Source organism: Hipposideros armiger, unplaced genomic scaffold (assembly GCF_001890085.2).
Source record: "Hipposideros armiger isolate ML-2016 unplaced genomic scaffold, ASM189008v1 scaffold_43, whole genome shotgun sequence".
Lineage (NCBI taxonomy): Eukaryota > Metazoa > Chordata > Mammalia > Chiroptera > Hipposideridae > Hipposideros > Hipposideros armiger.
Window position 1 is genome coordinate 417,175 of NW_017731393.1, and position 13,698 is coordinate 430,872.

General features: G+C 53.9%; 1 protein-coding gene across 1 annotated transcript in view; it reads left to right on the plus strand.

Moving 5' to 3' along the window:
* Positions 1 to 6,268, plus strand: part of GPR132 (G protein-coupled receptor 132) — a 15,133-nt gene extending 8,865 nt beyond the window's left edge. The window contains exons 2-3 of the mRNA XM_019639202.1: positions 2,780 to 2,898; positions 4,019 to 6,268. Of these exons, the coding sequence (XP_019494747.1) occupies positions 2,874 to 2,898; positions 4,019 to 5,148 (1,155 nt within the window). The 5' untranslated portion in view covers positions 2,780 to 2,873 and the 3' untranslated portion in view covers positions 5,149 to 6,268. The remainder of the gene's footprint in view (positions 1 to 2,779; positions 2,899 to 4,018) is intronic.
* The last annotated feature ends 7,430 nt before the right edge of the window (positions 6,269 to 13,698 follow it).

Consider the following 13,698-nt stretch of genomic DNA (forward strand, 5'->3'; position numbering starts at 1 on the left):
TTCGAGTGTGTTCTTCATTTCAGTTATTGTATTCTTTAGTTCTAACTGGTTATTTTTTATGATTTCTGTATCCTTCTTTATGTCCTCCTTAAGTTCCTTAAACATTCTTAACATCAGTGTTCTAAACTCTGTCTCTGAAAGGTTGGATATCTCTGTTTCATTTAGTTCCATTTCTTGAGGTTTCTTCTGATCTTTTACTTGGGACATGTTTCTTTGTTTCCTCATTCTGGCTGTCACTCTGATTGCTTCGATGTATTGGATCACCTAGAAAGAAAAAAGAAAAAAAGAGGGAAAAAAAAAAGAAGAAGAAAAAAGAAAAGGTAGGGGCTCTCTGCCCACTTTAATCTGCAGACCACTTGCTCAGCAATAGAGACTCTGGGAAACTCAGCACCAGCTGTTGGGGGAAAGGGCTCAGTTCATCATGTGCCGACCTCCCTCTAGACTTGAAGTAAGCTTCCCACAATTAGTTGCTGTGTGCTCTGGAACCGTGCTCACCACCCAAAATCCTCACAGGTTGTTGCAGGCTGTCTGCTGCAAAAAAAAACCCTCTCCGGCCTGCAGAGGTAGGGGCCAGGGACCAGGGGCTCAGGGTGCCCCTGGCAACACAGCTCTAGGTGGGCAGGGCAGGCCCCCAAGGTACCACAGGGTGTGGTCAGTGGCCCCCACCAAGTCAGAGCAGCATGCACTCCTGCATCGGCAGCCGACCCACACAAACTCACCTAGAAAGCCCCGGCTGAATCACGCAGGCGCACAGCTCACGGCCCTACACTCCCAGGAAAACTCCCAGTCTCAGCCTTTTCCAATCAGCTGCTCGCAGGTCAGGCCGAGCAGCCTGACAGCCAATTGCCACCCAGGCAACTCTGCATGCGCAGTGCGGAAATCGGGGACCTAAGGCGAATCGCACACTTCCGGGTCTCAACAAGCAGTCTGTTGTAGTCGGAAAGTGCTTGCCCGGCGTTTCCCTGGCTACACAGCACAAACAGTGCGGAGGGTGGGGATCCAAGGCCTACGTGCACACACGCACACACATGCACTCCTGCGCCAATTCCAGCCGACCAATGCTGTCCTGGACCTGAGCCTCTGTGGGAGGGCCCAACACTGAAAAAATGGTACCCTCCTATACACTACTCGTGTGCAAGCTCCACACCAGGGGAACAATGGTCCCCAAAACCTCCAGCTCCTGCGCCAAAGGCACTCAGTTCAGTCCTTCCCAGAGGCTCCTGGGCCCCGCTCACAAAGCCACTCCCTCCACCAGGAACCGGGTGAGTGCTCACCAGTGAGCAATTCAGTTTGCCGGCTCCACTAGTTCTCTAGCCACCCTCAGCATCACCAAGTTGAGCAAACAGAGTCCTCACTATTTTCTACTGCCAGCTATCATAGATCTCCTCTTCCTGGCAAAGTAACTGTGGGGTGGTGAGTGCAGTGTGGGGCCGGAGGGTCTCTCCCCCAACCAGAGAAGCCTCCCCACCACTGAGGTGTCCCTCACGGGGTTTGCCCTCTCTCATCTCCACCCCTCCTACCGGACTTGACGTGGCCTCCTCTTTAAGTCCTTCGTTTAGAGCAGCGGTTCTCAACCTTCCTAATGCCGCGACCCCCTTAATACAGTTCCTCATGTTGTGGTGACCCCCAACCATAAAATTATTTTCGTTGCTACTCTATAACTGTAATTTTGCTACTGTTATGAATCGTAATGTAAATATCTTTTTGTTTTCTGATGATCTTAGGTGACCCCTGTGAAAGGGTCGTTTGACCCCCAAAGGGGTCGTGACCCACAGGTTGAGAACCGCTGGTTTAGAGATTCTGTTCATCTAGTGTCCAGGGAACTTCCAAGGTTGAATATCTTATAAATTATTTGTAATTTTGGTGTGATCCTGGGAGGCAGTCGGCACAGCATCTGTCTATTCCGCCATCTTACTGGAAGTCTTTTTTTTTTTTTTTAGCTGAGCCATCCTGTTGGCAGCTCAGTGGCAGCTCAGCTTGGGCCGGGACTCGAACCGGCGACCCTGTTGCTCAGAGCTCGCACTCTTTTTATTTTTATATTTTTATTAAAACTTTTTTTGTTTGTTTTTTAAAGATTTTATTGGGGAATTGGGAGAGGGGGACAGCATTAAGGAATCAGGGCAGGGGAACAGACAAGTTGCTGTCCTTTTTGTTCTTCAGTCTAGTTGTGGAGGACATCGCTTCACAGGCCCATGTTGGTATTATCATTGTGCTCTTCCCAGCTGAGGCAGTCACTCGCTGGCCATCCCCTCACTGTAGCTTATGGCAATCCACTGCAGCAGGGACTGCAGCCTATGCCGTTGCCGGCGACTCATGGCAGCCCAGCTTCAGGTCGAGCTGTTGTTCACCATCTTAGCTACAGAGGGCACAGTGTCCCTGGCCCTCATGTAGGATCTGAACCGGGGCCCTGCTGCTCAGAGCTGGGGTCCCAAGCCAGCGCGCCACTCGGCCGGCCCCAGAGCTCGCACTCTTGAGTGAGCTCTTAGCCAACTGAGCCACTCGGCCGGCCCCACATTTCTTTAATTATAAGTGGAGCTGAGCATTGTTTTGATTTTTAGGAGCTGTTTTTGTTTCTTCTGTGAATTATCTGCTCTCTGGCTTTGACACTTCTTATTTTTGTTAATTCGTAGGATTTCTTTATATATTAAGGAACTGTCGTTTCCCATAGGATAAACACAAGGCAGTTCTCATAACAGATGCTCACTAACCATTTGTCAATGACTTAATTTATGAGTTGATGTGATTTCCCTAAAGCAATTTTAACCTACGTTTTCTCCAGGTCATTTTAAACTCTGAGTGACCTTCTCAAAGGACCGACAGGACATGATGTGCCCTGTGATGTGCACGGGAAGGCCTGTTGTAGGGGCACCGTGATGCTGGACCCTGCAAGTATGCCAGGTGAGTGAGGACCCCCTGCATCCTTTAACTTGAAACACTTAGGAGGGAGACCATAAGAATTTCTGCACAGTGCACTTTGTCCGAGAATAGAGATAATTACATCAAAAATTAGCATAGAGAAATAGATTCACACTCAGAAATGACAAAGCCAGAGGCTTTCCATCCCATCAAGAATTTGGGAAGTGCCCATTTCTTGTCCTTCTGAGGAGCCAGAAAGACTAGGATTGTAGCTGAGGGGAGAGCCGGAGGCTCAGGTGTCCTCTGGGCCTCACTTAGCCCCATTTCTTGTGAGAGACCCAGTGCCGGGCCACGGAGCTGTCACAAGTGCTTCACGGGAGCCCCGTCCCCTTCTCGCGGGCTCCTCTGCCCCTACCCCAGGAAGAAGGCCACCTGTGGAGGAAGGGGGCAGGCTCTCACTGGCATAGCCAGGACCAGTCACCAGACTGGGCACAGAGAAGGGACTTGGCATAGGGAGGTGGAGCCGGAGGCCGAGTGCCCAAACATGTGTGGCCCTGAGCAGGTGGCATGGCACTGAACTACAATGGCCAGTCCAGAGGGTGGGCAGTGCTGTGGGTTGGTGGGGAGCAGCGGGGAACCGGAGTTGCTCCACCTGGAGAGATCCCCACCTGGGTTTTGGATTCTGTCCACCCCCCTGAGTGTGTGACTGTCCATGGGGTTGGCCAGATGGGGCTGTGCTGGGGGCCAGGGAGGACTCGCACGGTGGCAGGGGATGGAGGGAAGAGGCAGCCATCCAGCTGGGGACAACCTGAGCACAGACAGGAGTCACCTATCTCGCCGGACCATAGACTGTGGAGACTGCATAGCAGAGCCCTCTCTCAGCAGTTGGAGAATAAACTATTTTTTCAAGTATACAAACACTCCTTTTGAAAAATGACCTCAGTGAGTGGCAAGGACTCAGTGTGGCACAGCCTGTTTTCTGTGGCCAATCGGGTTGGAGATCACAGATCTAAGGAGCCCTTTGAGGAACCCATTTGGACATTTGAAGCTCCTGGCATGTCTGGCGTGGAGGGACCAAGAATTTATCCTCTCTTAGTGCTGTAAAGTCCCTTCCAGGCAGTTTCCTGGGACACCCATCCTCATGCTTGTCTCTGCCCCACAGGGAACACCACCCTGGTGACCCGCCCTGTCCCTGTGCCTCTGTTCTCCAGCGTGGCCCCGGCGAACTGCACCATGCCCTTTGAAGACAGCAGGGTGTTCGTGGTGATGCTGTACTGTGTGGTGTGCACTCTGGGGCTGCCTGCCAACTGCCTGACGGGCTGGCTGGCCCTGGGGCAGGCCCTGCGGGGCAATGTGCTGGCCGTGTACCTGTCCGGCCTGGCGCTGTGCGAGGGGCTGTACGCGGGCACGCTGCCGCTCTGGGCGCTGTACGTGCAGAACCAGCACCGCTGGACGCTGGGCCCATGGGCCTGCAAGGTAACAGCCTACGTCTTCTTCTGCAATCTCTACGTCAGCATCCTGCTGCTGTGCTGCGTGTCCTTCGACCGCTTCATGGCCGTGGTGTATGCGCTGGAGAGCCGCGGCCGCCGGCAGCAGAAAACCGCCGTCCTCCTGTGCACATTGGTCTTCCTCCTGGTCGGGCTGATCCACTACCCCGTGTTTGACATGGAGTACAGAGGCACCTGCTTCGAGACGGTGCCCATGGACGGCCTGACCGCCGGCTACTACTACGCACGCTTTGCCGCGGGCTTCGCGGTGCCCCTGTCCATCATCGCCTTCACCAACCAGCGCGTGCTGAGGAGCGTGGAGCTGAGCGAGGGCCTGAGTGCCTCCTGCAAGGCCCACGTGAGGCGCACGGCCGCTGCGGTCGTGGGCATCTTCCTTCTGTGCTTCGCACCCTACCACCTGCTGCTCCTGGTCAAAGCTGCCACCTTCTCCTATTACAGAGGTGACTCCAGCTCCGTGTGCGCCTTCGAAGTCAGACTGTGCACGGTGTCCGTGGTGTCCCTCTGCCTGTCCACAGTGAGCAGCGTGGCCGACCCCATCATCTACGTGCTGGCCACGGACCACTCACGCCAAGAGGTGTCCAGAATCCACAGGGAGTGGAAAAAGTGGCGTGCCAAGACCGATGTCACCAAGCTCGCCTGCTCCAAGGACACGGAGGAGGAGGGCTTACCTACATCGCTCGCAAATGACTACGTGCTCCCCAGGCCTGTCCAGCCCCCAGGGCCACAGCCAGGCTCTTGGGCCTCCCCGTGCAGCCTGGAGAGGCTCGGGGAGGAGTCCTGCTGAATCCGCCAGCCAGAGTCCCCAGCGCTGGCTGTGAAGGCCGCTCTGGAAGACATGCCACTGATTTCTCATGAGCCCCTGCCCCTTGGGTTCTGGCCCCCCAGCCGTGCCCATGGGGCCTCACACGGCAGGTGGCAGCATGACCAGGGAAAGGTGACTGTCCCAGGCTGCAGGGAGGCCCCTTCAACCACGGTTTGTCCTGGCCAGATCACTTGGCTGTTGGCAAACAGCAGGGCTGTTGGCAGAGGCCACGTGCCCGCCTGCTGCTGCCTGCAGCTGGCACATGCCATGCTCGGGGAGGTGCCTGGTCAGCACCCGTGCTGATGACTTTATTTCCAGAGCTTTGCTGTGGGCGTTGCTTGGATGACTGTGAGAGGGCTTTTGTGTTTCTGCCTTAGAACATCTGCAAACCGCACACCTTCATGCGTGCCTGGGCACTGTGGGGGCCCTGGGCTGGGCTGGGCTCTGTGCCAAGCAGGTCTGATGCTGAAGGCCACCTTGGACCTCTCGGGGTAGCTGTGGGGTGGGTACCAGCGGCTCTGACTTCCAGCAGGGCAGTCCACGTGCTGCCTATCAGGAACGTGTTTTCAGGAATACCATCAGCTGGAAATGCCGGGGGACCCCAGGAAGGGTGACAGCTGCCAAGGAGGCTCAGAGAATGGTGGCAGTCCTTTGTTCCAAAGCCTCCTGGATCGTTGTTGAGGAGGCAGCTGAGGGCTCGGAACAGGGTGAATCAGGAACAAGCAGGTGACGGACCCTCAGCCTCCAGCCCTCACCAATGCGTGACAGAGTACAGGACTGGGTCTGCTACGTTACCATGAGCAAGCGGGCTCCCTGGGAACTGTACAACTCAGACGCAGATCCTGGCTGTCCCCCTGACACGCCTTTCCTGGGCCAGGTCATGTCGCCACTATTGCCTCAGGTACTTCACACACACTTGCACAGAGATGGAGACAGGGCACCAGGACGGAGGGGCCCAGGCACCCCCGGGCACATTCAGGCTTTGTTGTCCAGCCTGCAGGCTGCTGTGTAAATGGTGTCCTCATTTCTGTGCGGTGGCCGCTCACTGTGTTCTCCACGACAGACACTGAGAACACACATATAGAAACGAGCTTCAGAAATAAAAACGCAAAAATACATGTCCGCCCCACCTCCCTCTTTAAATGAAATAATGTCATTTTACCTTCTCAGGTAAACATTTCCCTCCAGGGCTCTCTCAGAGGCCAGGCCCAGGACAGGGGCATGCACCCTGGGCTTGCAAAGTGACAGCCGGGGGTTCTAGAAGAGCCTGGAATATTCTGGGCTGGGGTGAGAGTAGACAGAGAGAGGGACCACGTGACATCCTGACGGTAGGTTATGTATCAGTCTCCTGGGGCAGCTGTAACTAATTACTACCAACTGGGTGGCTCACAGTTCTGGGGACAGGAAGTCCGAGGTCAAGGTGTCTCGGGGCTGATCCTCCTGGAGCCGCCCCGGGGCCTTCCGGCCTCACCACTCCCGTCTCTGCCTCCGTTCTCATGGGACGTCCTCCTCTGCACGTCTCCGTGCCTGCTCTTTTGTTTGTTTATTTATCGATTTCCATTTATTGGGTGACATTGGTTAATAACATCCATGATGCATCGCCGGTGTATTGCACTGTGTGCTCACCACGCTCCCCTCCGTGACGGTTAGGGATGACCTCATCGTGACTAGATCTGCAGTCCCTGACCACAAACCTGTCACCGTTTCATCTCACTCATGTTGCCAATGGAAACTCTGCCGCGGGGACCAGCAGACAGCCTGAATGTGAAACCTCCGCTCACTCACCCACCCACCCCTTCACTAGTTCACTCCCTCCCCGCCTCCCTCTCATCTGGCCCCTCCACAAGAGCTACCCAAGGTGACTGAAGAGAGGGAGGGAGGCAGGCACTGTGAGGTCCACTCTTGAAGCCCTGATGTCCATGCAGGGAGAGGAGTCCCCCAGGTGGCCCCACCTTCCCAAGCACGCCTCCCTACACTCTGAGGTCTTCCACAGGTGTGCCCCCAGACTGGGGCTCCCAAGGGACTGGACACCTGCTCTTTGTTGACGGCTGTACTCCCAGCTCCCCGGACAGGGCCTGACCCTGCGCCAGCCCCTCGTTGCTCCGCGAGTCACAATGTGGGGACAGATGGCTGTGCATGGGCGAGGCCTGTGCCAGCCAGGCTCCTCTGACTTTTTCAGTACCCACATGTGTCCAATATTTAACAAGTTACCAACCAACCTAACGGACTTTCAACTAGACACATTCCAGCTTCCTACCTGCCAAACACACCTACACATCAGGTGAAGAACCGGGCCCTGCTCGGCTCACCCGCATTCCTCCTGGCACTGCCAGCCCCTGGGACAGGCTGCGCAGCCCGGAGAGGTGGGCTCACGACCATTTGGCTGGGGGTTCTGGGGTCCCACCATCTGGAGTTGGTCTCAAAGAAATGGCACTACCCAGGAGGGCTTAGCTGGCCCAAAGCCTCCTGACCCCATGGGAGGGACCCACCAGGGGAGGGCTATGGGGGTGCCACCTATGCCAGGCCCTCAGGAGTGACAAGTGTCCTGGTGGATGGCTGTGGAGCGCTGACACTCACCGGAGAGCTCAGTCCTAGGGAGACAGTGGCCCTGGCTGTCTGGAGTTACTCTAATGCCATCTGAAAACTCCCAGGACTTCCGAGGACAGCTCCCTGTGGACAAGCTGGCTCACACCTTCTGTGCCTCAGTTTCTTCACCTGTAATTGGGAATGGCCGCCGTCCCTGCTCACAGTGCTGTTGGGGCATTAATTGAAATCACGCTTGTCCTGCTTAAGTGATGCCAGGCACACAGTGGACGCTCAGGAGTCAGTCAGACCTTCCGTTTAGCTTAGTAGGTGGTCTTTACCCCAAGTTCACTCACACGAAGGCCGTGTGTTCCAGCGGCGGCTCCTAGGGGGCGTCGTGCGGCCCAACGAGCCCCTGACACTAGGGCACGGCCGCCAGGGGGCAGCAGATCCGCCGGAGCGACTGTGCCGGAGGTGACGGGTGTCAGCCCACCAAGCACAGGGCCCGCCGCATGCAAAAAACGGGCGAGCGGAGCCGGCCCACCCGGAGGTGACCGGCCCTACGAGGCCCCCGGGCTCCAAGCCGCGTCTGAGAAGAACAGGAACCCTGAGTGGCCCGCTGGCAGAGACAGCCATGCCGTCAGTGACAGTGACATCAGCTAGTGCCTGGCCTCAGCGCCAACTGGGAGAACCTGCGGGGCAGGGTGGGCCTCAGGGCTGGGGTCAGGTGGGGAGCGCTGGGAGGAGACCCTGGAGTCCACGCCTGGGTGGGAGGGACCAGTGGGGCAGGGGCAGCCATGCATGGCCAGGCTCGTGGCCCAGGTCCTGGAGGGGCACAGAGGCCCTGCCGGGCAGCGTGGCAATGGCTGAGCGTGCAGCGGGGACACCCTCCTAGGAGGCATCTAGTGCACACCTGCCATCTGCCGCCCATCGCACAGGTGCCCTGGTGCCTCCCTCAGGACTCGGACTCCACACCCACTGGAATGGCCAGAGCCATGAATTCAGACACCGTAGTCATGGTGGGTGGGGCAGCTACTGTGAAACAGTCTGGTCCCAGATCAAATGTGGCGTTACCCCATGACCGAGCAGTGCCACTCCTAGGGCCTCCCCAAGAGAAGGGGAAGCGCAGTGCACCCCATGTTCACACAGCACTGTCCACAGCACCCTAAAGGGGAAATTGACCCCCACCCTTCCCGCCCAGACGTGCTGGTCTCCCCCATTCCCGCCCACACGTGCTGGTCTCCCCCATTCCCGCCCACACGTGCATAACAAGATGTGGAGCATCACTCAAGGGAAGGCAACTCAGCACCGGCACCCCACAATATGGGGGAGCCCCGAAAACACTGTGCTGCGTGAGAGAGCCCAGACCCCAGAGCCACACAGCCACAGAGCCAAGTACAGGAGATGTCCAGAACGGGGAAGTCCATGGCGCGGGAAAGGGGGTTAGCAGTTGCCCGCGCTTGGGAGGGGACAATGGGACAGCAGGGTACAAGGTTCCTTCTGCGGCGATGGAAGGTTCTGAATGGCTGTGGTGGTGGCTGCATGCACGGGAGTGCACTGAAAACACTGACTGTACACCTTAAAGGGCGAGCTGTGTGGCATGTGATTATATCTCCGAGAAGCTGTTTAAAACATAGGCACATCAGGCCCCCTCCATCCCGTCTGCAGCCCCAAAGCCCTGCAGAGGCACTCCGTTGTCCTGTTGGGGGCATTGGGGTTATTTCCAGTTTGGGGCTACAATGGACGGCCCTCCTAGAAGCCTTCCTGTGGAGCCTTTCTGTGACCATGTGTTCGCACATCCCCAAGGAGCACGATGGTGGAGTCCCAGGCTGTGTGGCCTCGCCACACGGTCCTCCAAAGCTCGTCCCAGCTCACAGCTTTGCTGACCTCCCTCCAGGCTGTCTTGTCTCTGTGTATTTCCATATCAGTTTTAGAACTAAAACAAGCTGGGATCTCAATAGATTGCAGTGACTCTAAAGGTAAGTTTGGTGAGAGCTGACACCTTGACAAGGTGAGTCCTCTGATCTGCGGCCCTGGTATATTCGTCTCTCATTTAGAGTCGTTAATTTCTCTCAGCTGTGATTTGCACTTTTCCACATTCAGGCCTTACATTTTGTTGTTAGATTTATCCCTGGGAGCTGATTTTTTTTTTTTTTTAAGATTCCATTGGGGAATTGGGGGAGGGGAACAGGCAAGCTGCTGTCCCTCCGTTCCTCAGTCCAGCCGTGGAGGACGCCGCTTCACTGGCCCATGCTGGCACCATCGTTGCGCTCCTCCCAGATGAGGCAGATCGGCCGCCGGCCCCCGGACGGCCGCCCACGGCGGCTGCTGGCCGCTCACGCTGGCCGCTGGCCACACACAGCAGCCCATGGCAGCCCACTACAACAGGGGCCGCACCCCTCGCCTCCACTGGCGACCCAGGGCAGCCCAGCTCCAGGTCGAGCTGCTGTTCACCATCCCAGCTGTAGAGGGCAGTGTCACTGGCCCCTACGTGGGACCCGAACTGGGGCCCCGCCTCTCAGAGCCAGCGTCTCAAGCCAACTCCTAACCAACGCGCCACTCAGCTGGCCCTGGGCGCTGATGTTTTTGATGCTTTGCAAATGGTATCGTTAAAAAAATTTTTTTAATATAAAAATGGTTTGTTACTTGTATATAGAAATGTAATTGATTTTCCTGCATTGACGGTTCATCTGACGGTCGTACTTAATTCTTTATTAATTTGATCTTTATTAATTAAGATCAAATTCACATGTGACTGTCTTCAAGAACAGGGCTTTTAGGAGGTAACTGGGGTTAAATGAGGTCATAGGGTGGGGTGCTAATCTGGTAGGATTAGTGGCTTTATACGAAGAGGAACAGCTATCTGTCTCTCTCCAAACTGCTGTCTGCAAGCCAGGACGAGCGCTGTCACCGGAAGCCCAACTTTGTTGGAACCTTATCTTGGACTCCTGACCTCCAAAATGGTGAGAAGTACATTTCTGTGGCTAAATCACCCTCCATGGTATTTTGTTATGACATCGAGCTGGCTGCAACAAAATTCTTTGAATTTCTACATTCAAAACCTCCTCTCCTAGGAATAATGACTTTAGTTCTTTTCAAATCCTATACGTGTTACTTCTTTTCTGGCCTCTAGGCCATCCAGCATAAGGTTGGGCAGCAGTGGGGGGAGACACACCTTTCTGTCCTTCCCGACCACAGGATGAAACTTCCACATATGCACTGTTTCCTTAGACATTTGTTGACGCAAGAAACACCCTAACCTGTGGATAACTTTTATGAGTTTTTTTGAGCCAACCTGATGATGATTTCTTGGAAGCAGGATCTCAATGCATTGAGAAAATGGTCCGGAGCACGGCAGTTTTGCAGCTTATTTTATACATTAGAGTCAAAGGAGGAGACATAAGGGGGTTACATGGAATCCATGGGTGGCAGGTGAAGGGGGCGGGAAAAAGCAAAGCAGGGGAATCTCTGGGGTTGGATAAAAAGTGAAATGGAGAGACACACACTTCCTTTACGTGGGTGGGTACAGGACAGATAATAATTAACACTTGAGCACACGGAGATGGTGTGGGAGCAACAAGATAACAGTGAGGGGTTCTGTGGCCTGGGCTCTGGTGGGAGGCTGTGCCCTGAGGGGTCTGGGGAAGGAGGTCACTCTGACATTCCAAGGGTATGTTATCGTAGATGCAAAAAGACAACAGACAGGCTCACTTCAGGTGAAGAGTGACCTTTGTCAAGGAAGCTACAGGCCTAGGACTTGACTACCTGCCATGACCTGCCTTTAGTTAGGAATTTTTATGTTTGGACCATCCTGTGTGATCACTCATCACTGAGCTTGTCAGGCCTGCCATGTGGCCCCCCTGAGCTTGTCAGGTTTAGTATGTGACCCCTTTTTAGTCCACACATTACACTAATTCCTACAGGTTTTCTGTAAATACACTTTATTCAGCTGCAGGGAGGTCCCTTGCGCAGTAAGAAGTTATCCACACCCAAGGATAGGTCTGGTCCTTGCCCTGTGGTGTCTGTTTGCTAGGGGCCTGGGGCTCCGGCGTGGACCCCCCTGGATTCTGCCCCATGCACCTCTTCTGGCTGACTTTAATCTGTACGCTTTCATGCTAATAACCATAACTGTGAGCGGATCAGTTTTCAGCAAGCTTTTTGAGTCCTAGTGAATTACTGAAGCTGAGGGTGGCCTTGGTGACACCCAATTGTGCAGTGAGTGTCAGGACCAAGGATGGTCCTGTGGACTGCTGCTAACCTGGCACCTTACGTTCAGGTTACTAAATATTTTATCATGAATTTGTGTTGAATTTTATCAGATGATTTTTCTCCACCCGAGATGTTTATTTTTTTATTCTCCTTCATTTTATTAATGTGATGTATTACACTAGTTTGTTGAAATGTTAAAGCAAACTCCTGTTCCTGGAATAAACCTAATTGGTAGTGATGTGTTCTCTTATTTTATTTATTGCTGTATTTGATTTGCTACAATTTTGTTTGGAATTTTGAAGTATGGTTGTGAGAGAGACTAGCCTGTAGTTTTTCTTTCTTTTTACTTTCTCAAGTTTTAGCGCTGAGGTTAAGCCAGCTCCTGATAAGCTGTGGAGACGTCCTTCTTCACTACCTGGAAGGCTCTGTGTAAGGTTGATGTTATTTCTCCCATTTGAGTCTTTTTAATAGATTCCAGTTCTCCTTGTTAATTTTCTTGAATACAACAGTTCCTAAAAGAAAAGGGGTGGGGGGAGTAACCAGTTAGCTCAGTTGGTTAGAGCATCGTGCTGATAACACCAAGGTTGTCAGTTCAGTCCCCACATGGGTCATTGTGAGCTGTGCTCTCCTTAAAAAAGAGTCAACTTGGCCCAGCCAAGTGGCTCAGTTGGTTAAGAGAGGGAGCTCTGAGCAACGGGGTCGCCGGTTCGATTCCCACATGGGCCAGTGAGCTGTGCCCAAGCTGAGCTGCCAACAGGTGGCAGGATGGCTCAGCTGGTGAGAGCAGGTGCTCCTAACAACAAGGTTTCAGGTTCGACTCCTGCATGGGATGGTGGGCTATGCACAGCCACAACTAACACTGAACACAGCACCTTGAGCTGAGCTGCTGGATGGTGACTGGACTTGGAGCTGAGCTAGCTGCGCCCTCCACAACTAAGACTGGAGGACAACAATTTGGCCGCTCCTCTTCCCCAATTCCCCAATTAAAAAAAAAAAAGTCAACTATGCCATTGTAGCACGAAAGCAATGTGTAACCAACCACCATGGCTGTTCCCCAACAAAATTTCAAAAAAATTAAGTGAAGCCTTAAAACACACACACACACACACACACACACACACACACACACACACACATACACACACAAACGGTAACTCCATTATCGAGGCCACCCCTAAGTGTATTTCTATTATCTGGGATTTTTCTTCCTTTTTTGCCATGTTTTTGTTCTTGTGTCCTGTTAATTTTTTTAATTGTATGCTGGACATTTTGAATGAGAAAGAATGGAGCCTCTGGAAGATATCACCTTACTCTAGAGAGCAATTTTGATCTGTGCCAGTCTGACAGTGGAAACCCACGTAGCGTCCCCTGCATGGCTCTTGCTCTGAGGCTGAGTGCCTTTCCACCAGTTTAGGAGCATTTTCTTCCTTTGCTCTGAACCGTGTGTCAACATCCTTTGCCCACTTTCTGCTGGTTTGTTCATCTTGTTTCTAGTTGCAGACTATCCACGTATTAAGGAATTTAGTCTTTTGTGTGGTGCTACAGTGAACTGGCATCTTAAGATGCTTAACCATAGAACTGGGAGGACTATGGATAGAGCTGGGCCCCTTGTTAACGCTATAATCCCGACCCCCACCCGCCAATCATCCTTATGGTAATGTTGGGGGTGGGATCCTAATAAAGGGATTAGCCGTCTTGAAACCGGGGTCTTTCTGCCTCCACGTGGGCTGCCGGTAGGAGCCCCGTGTCCGAGGGGTGCTTTCCCCATTGCGGTGGTGGTCTTGCTTTTTTCTCTTCCCG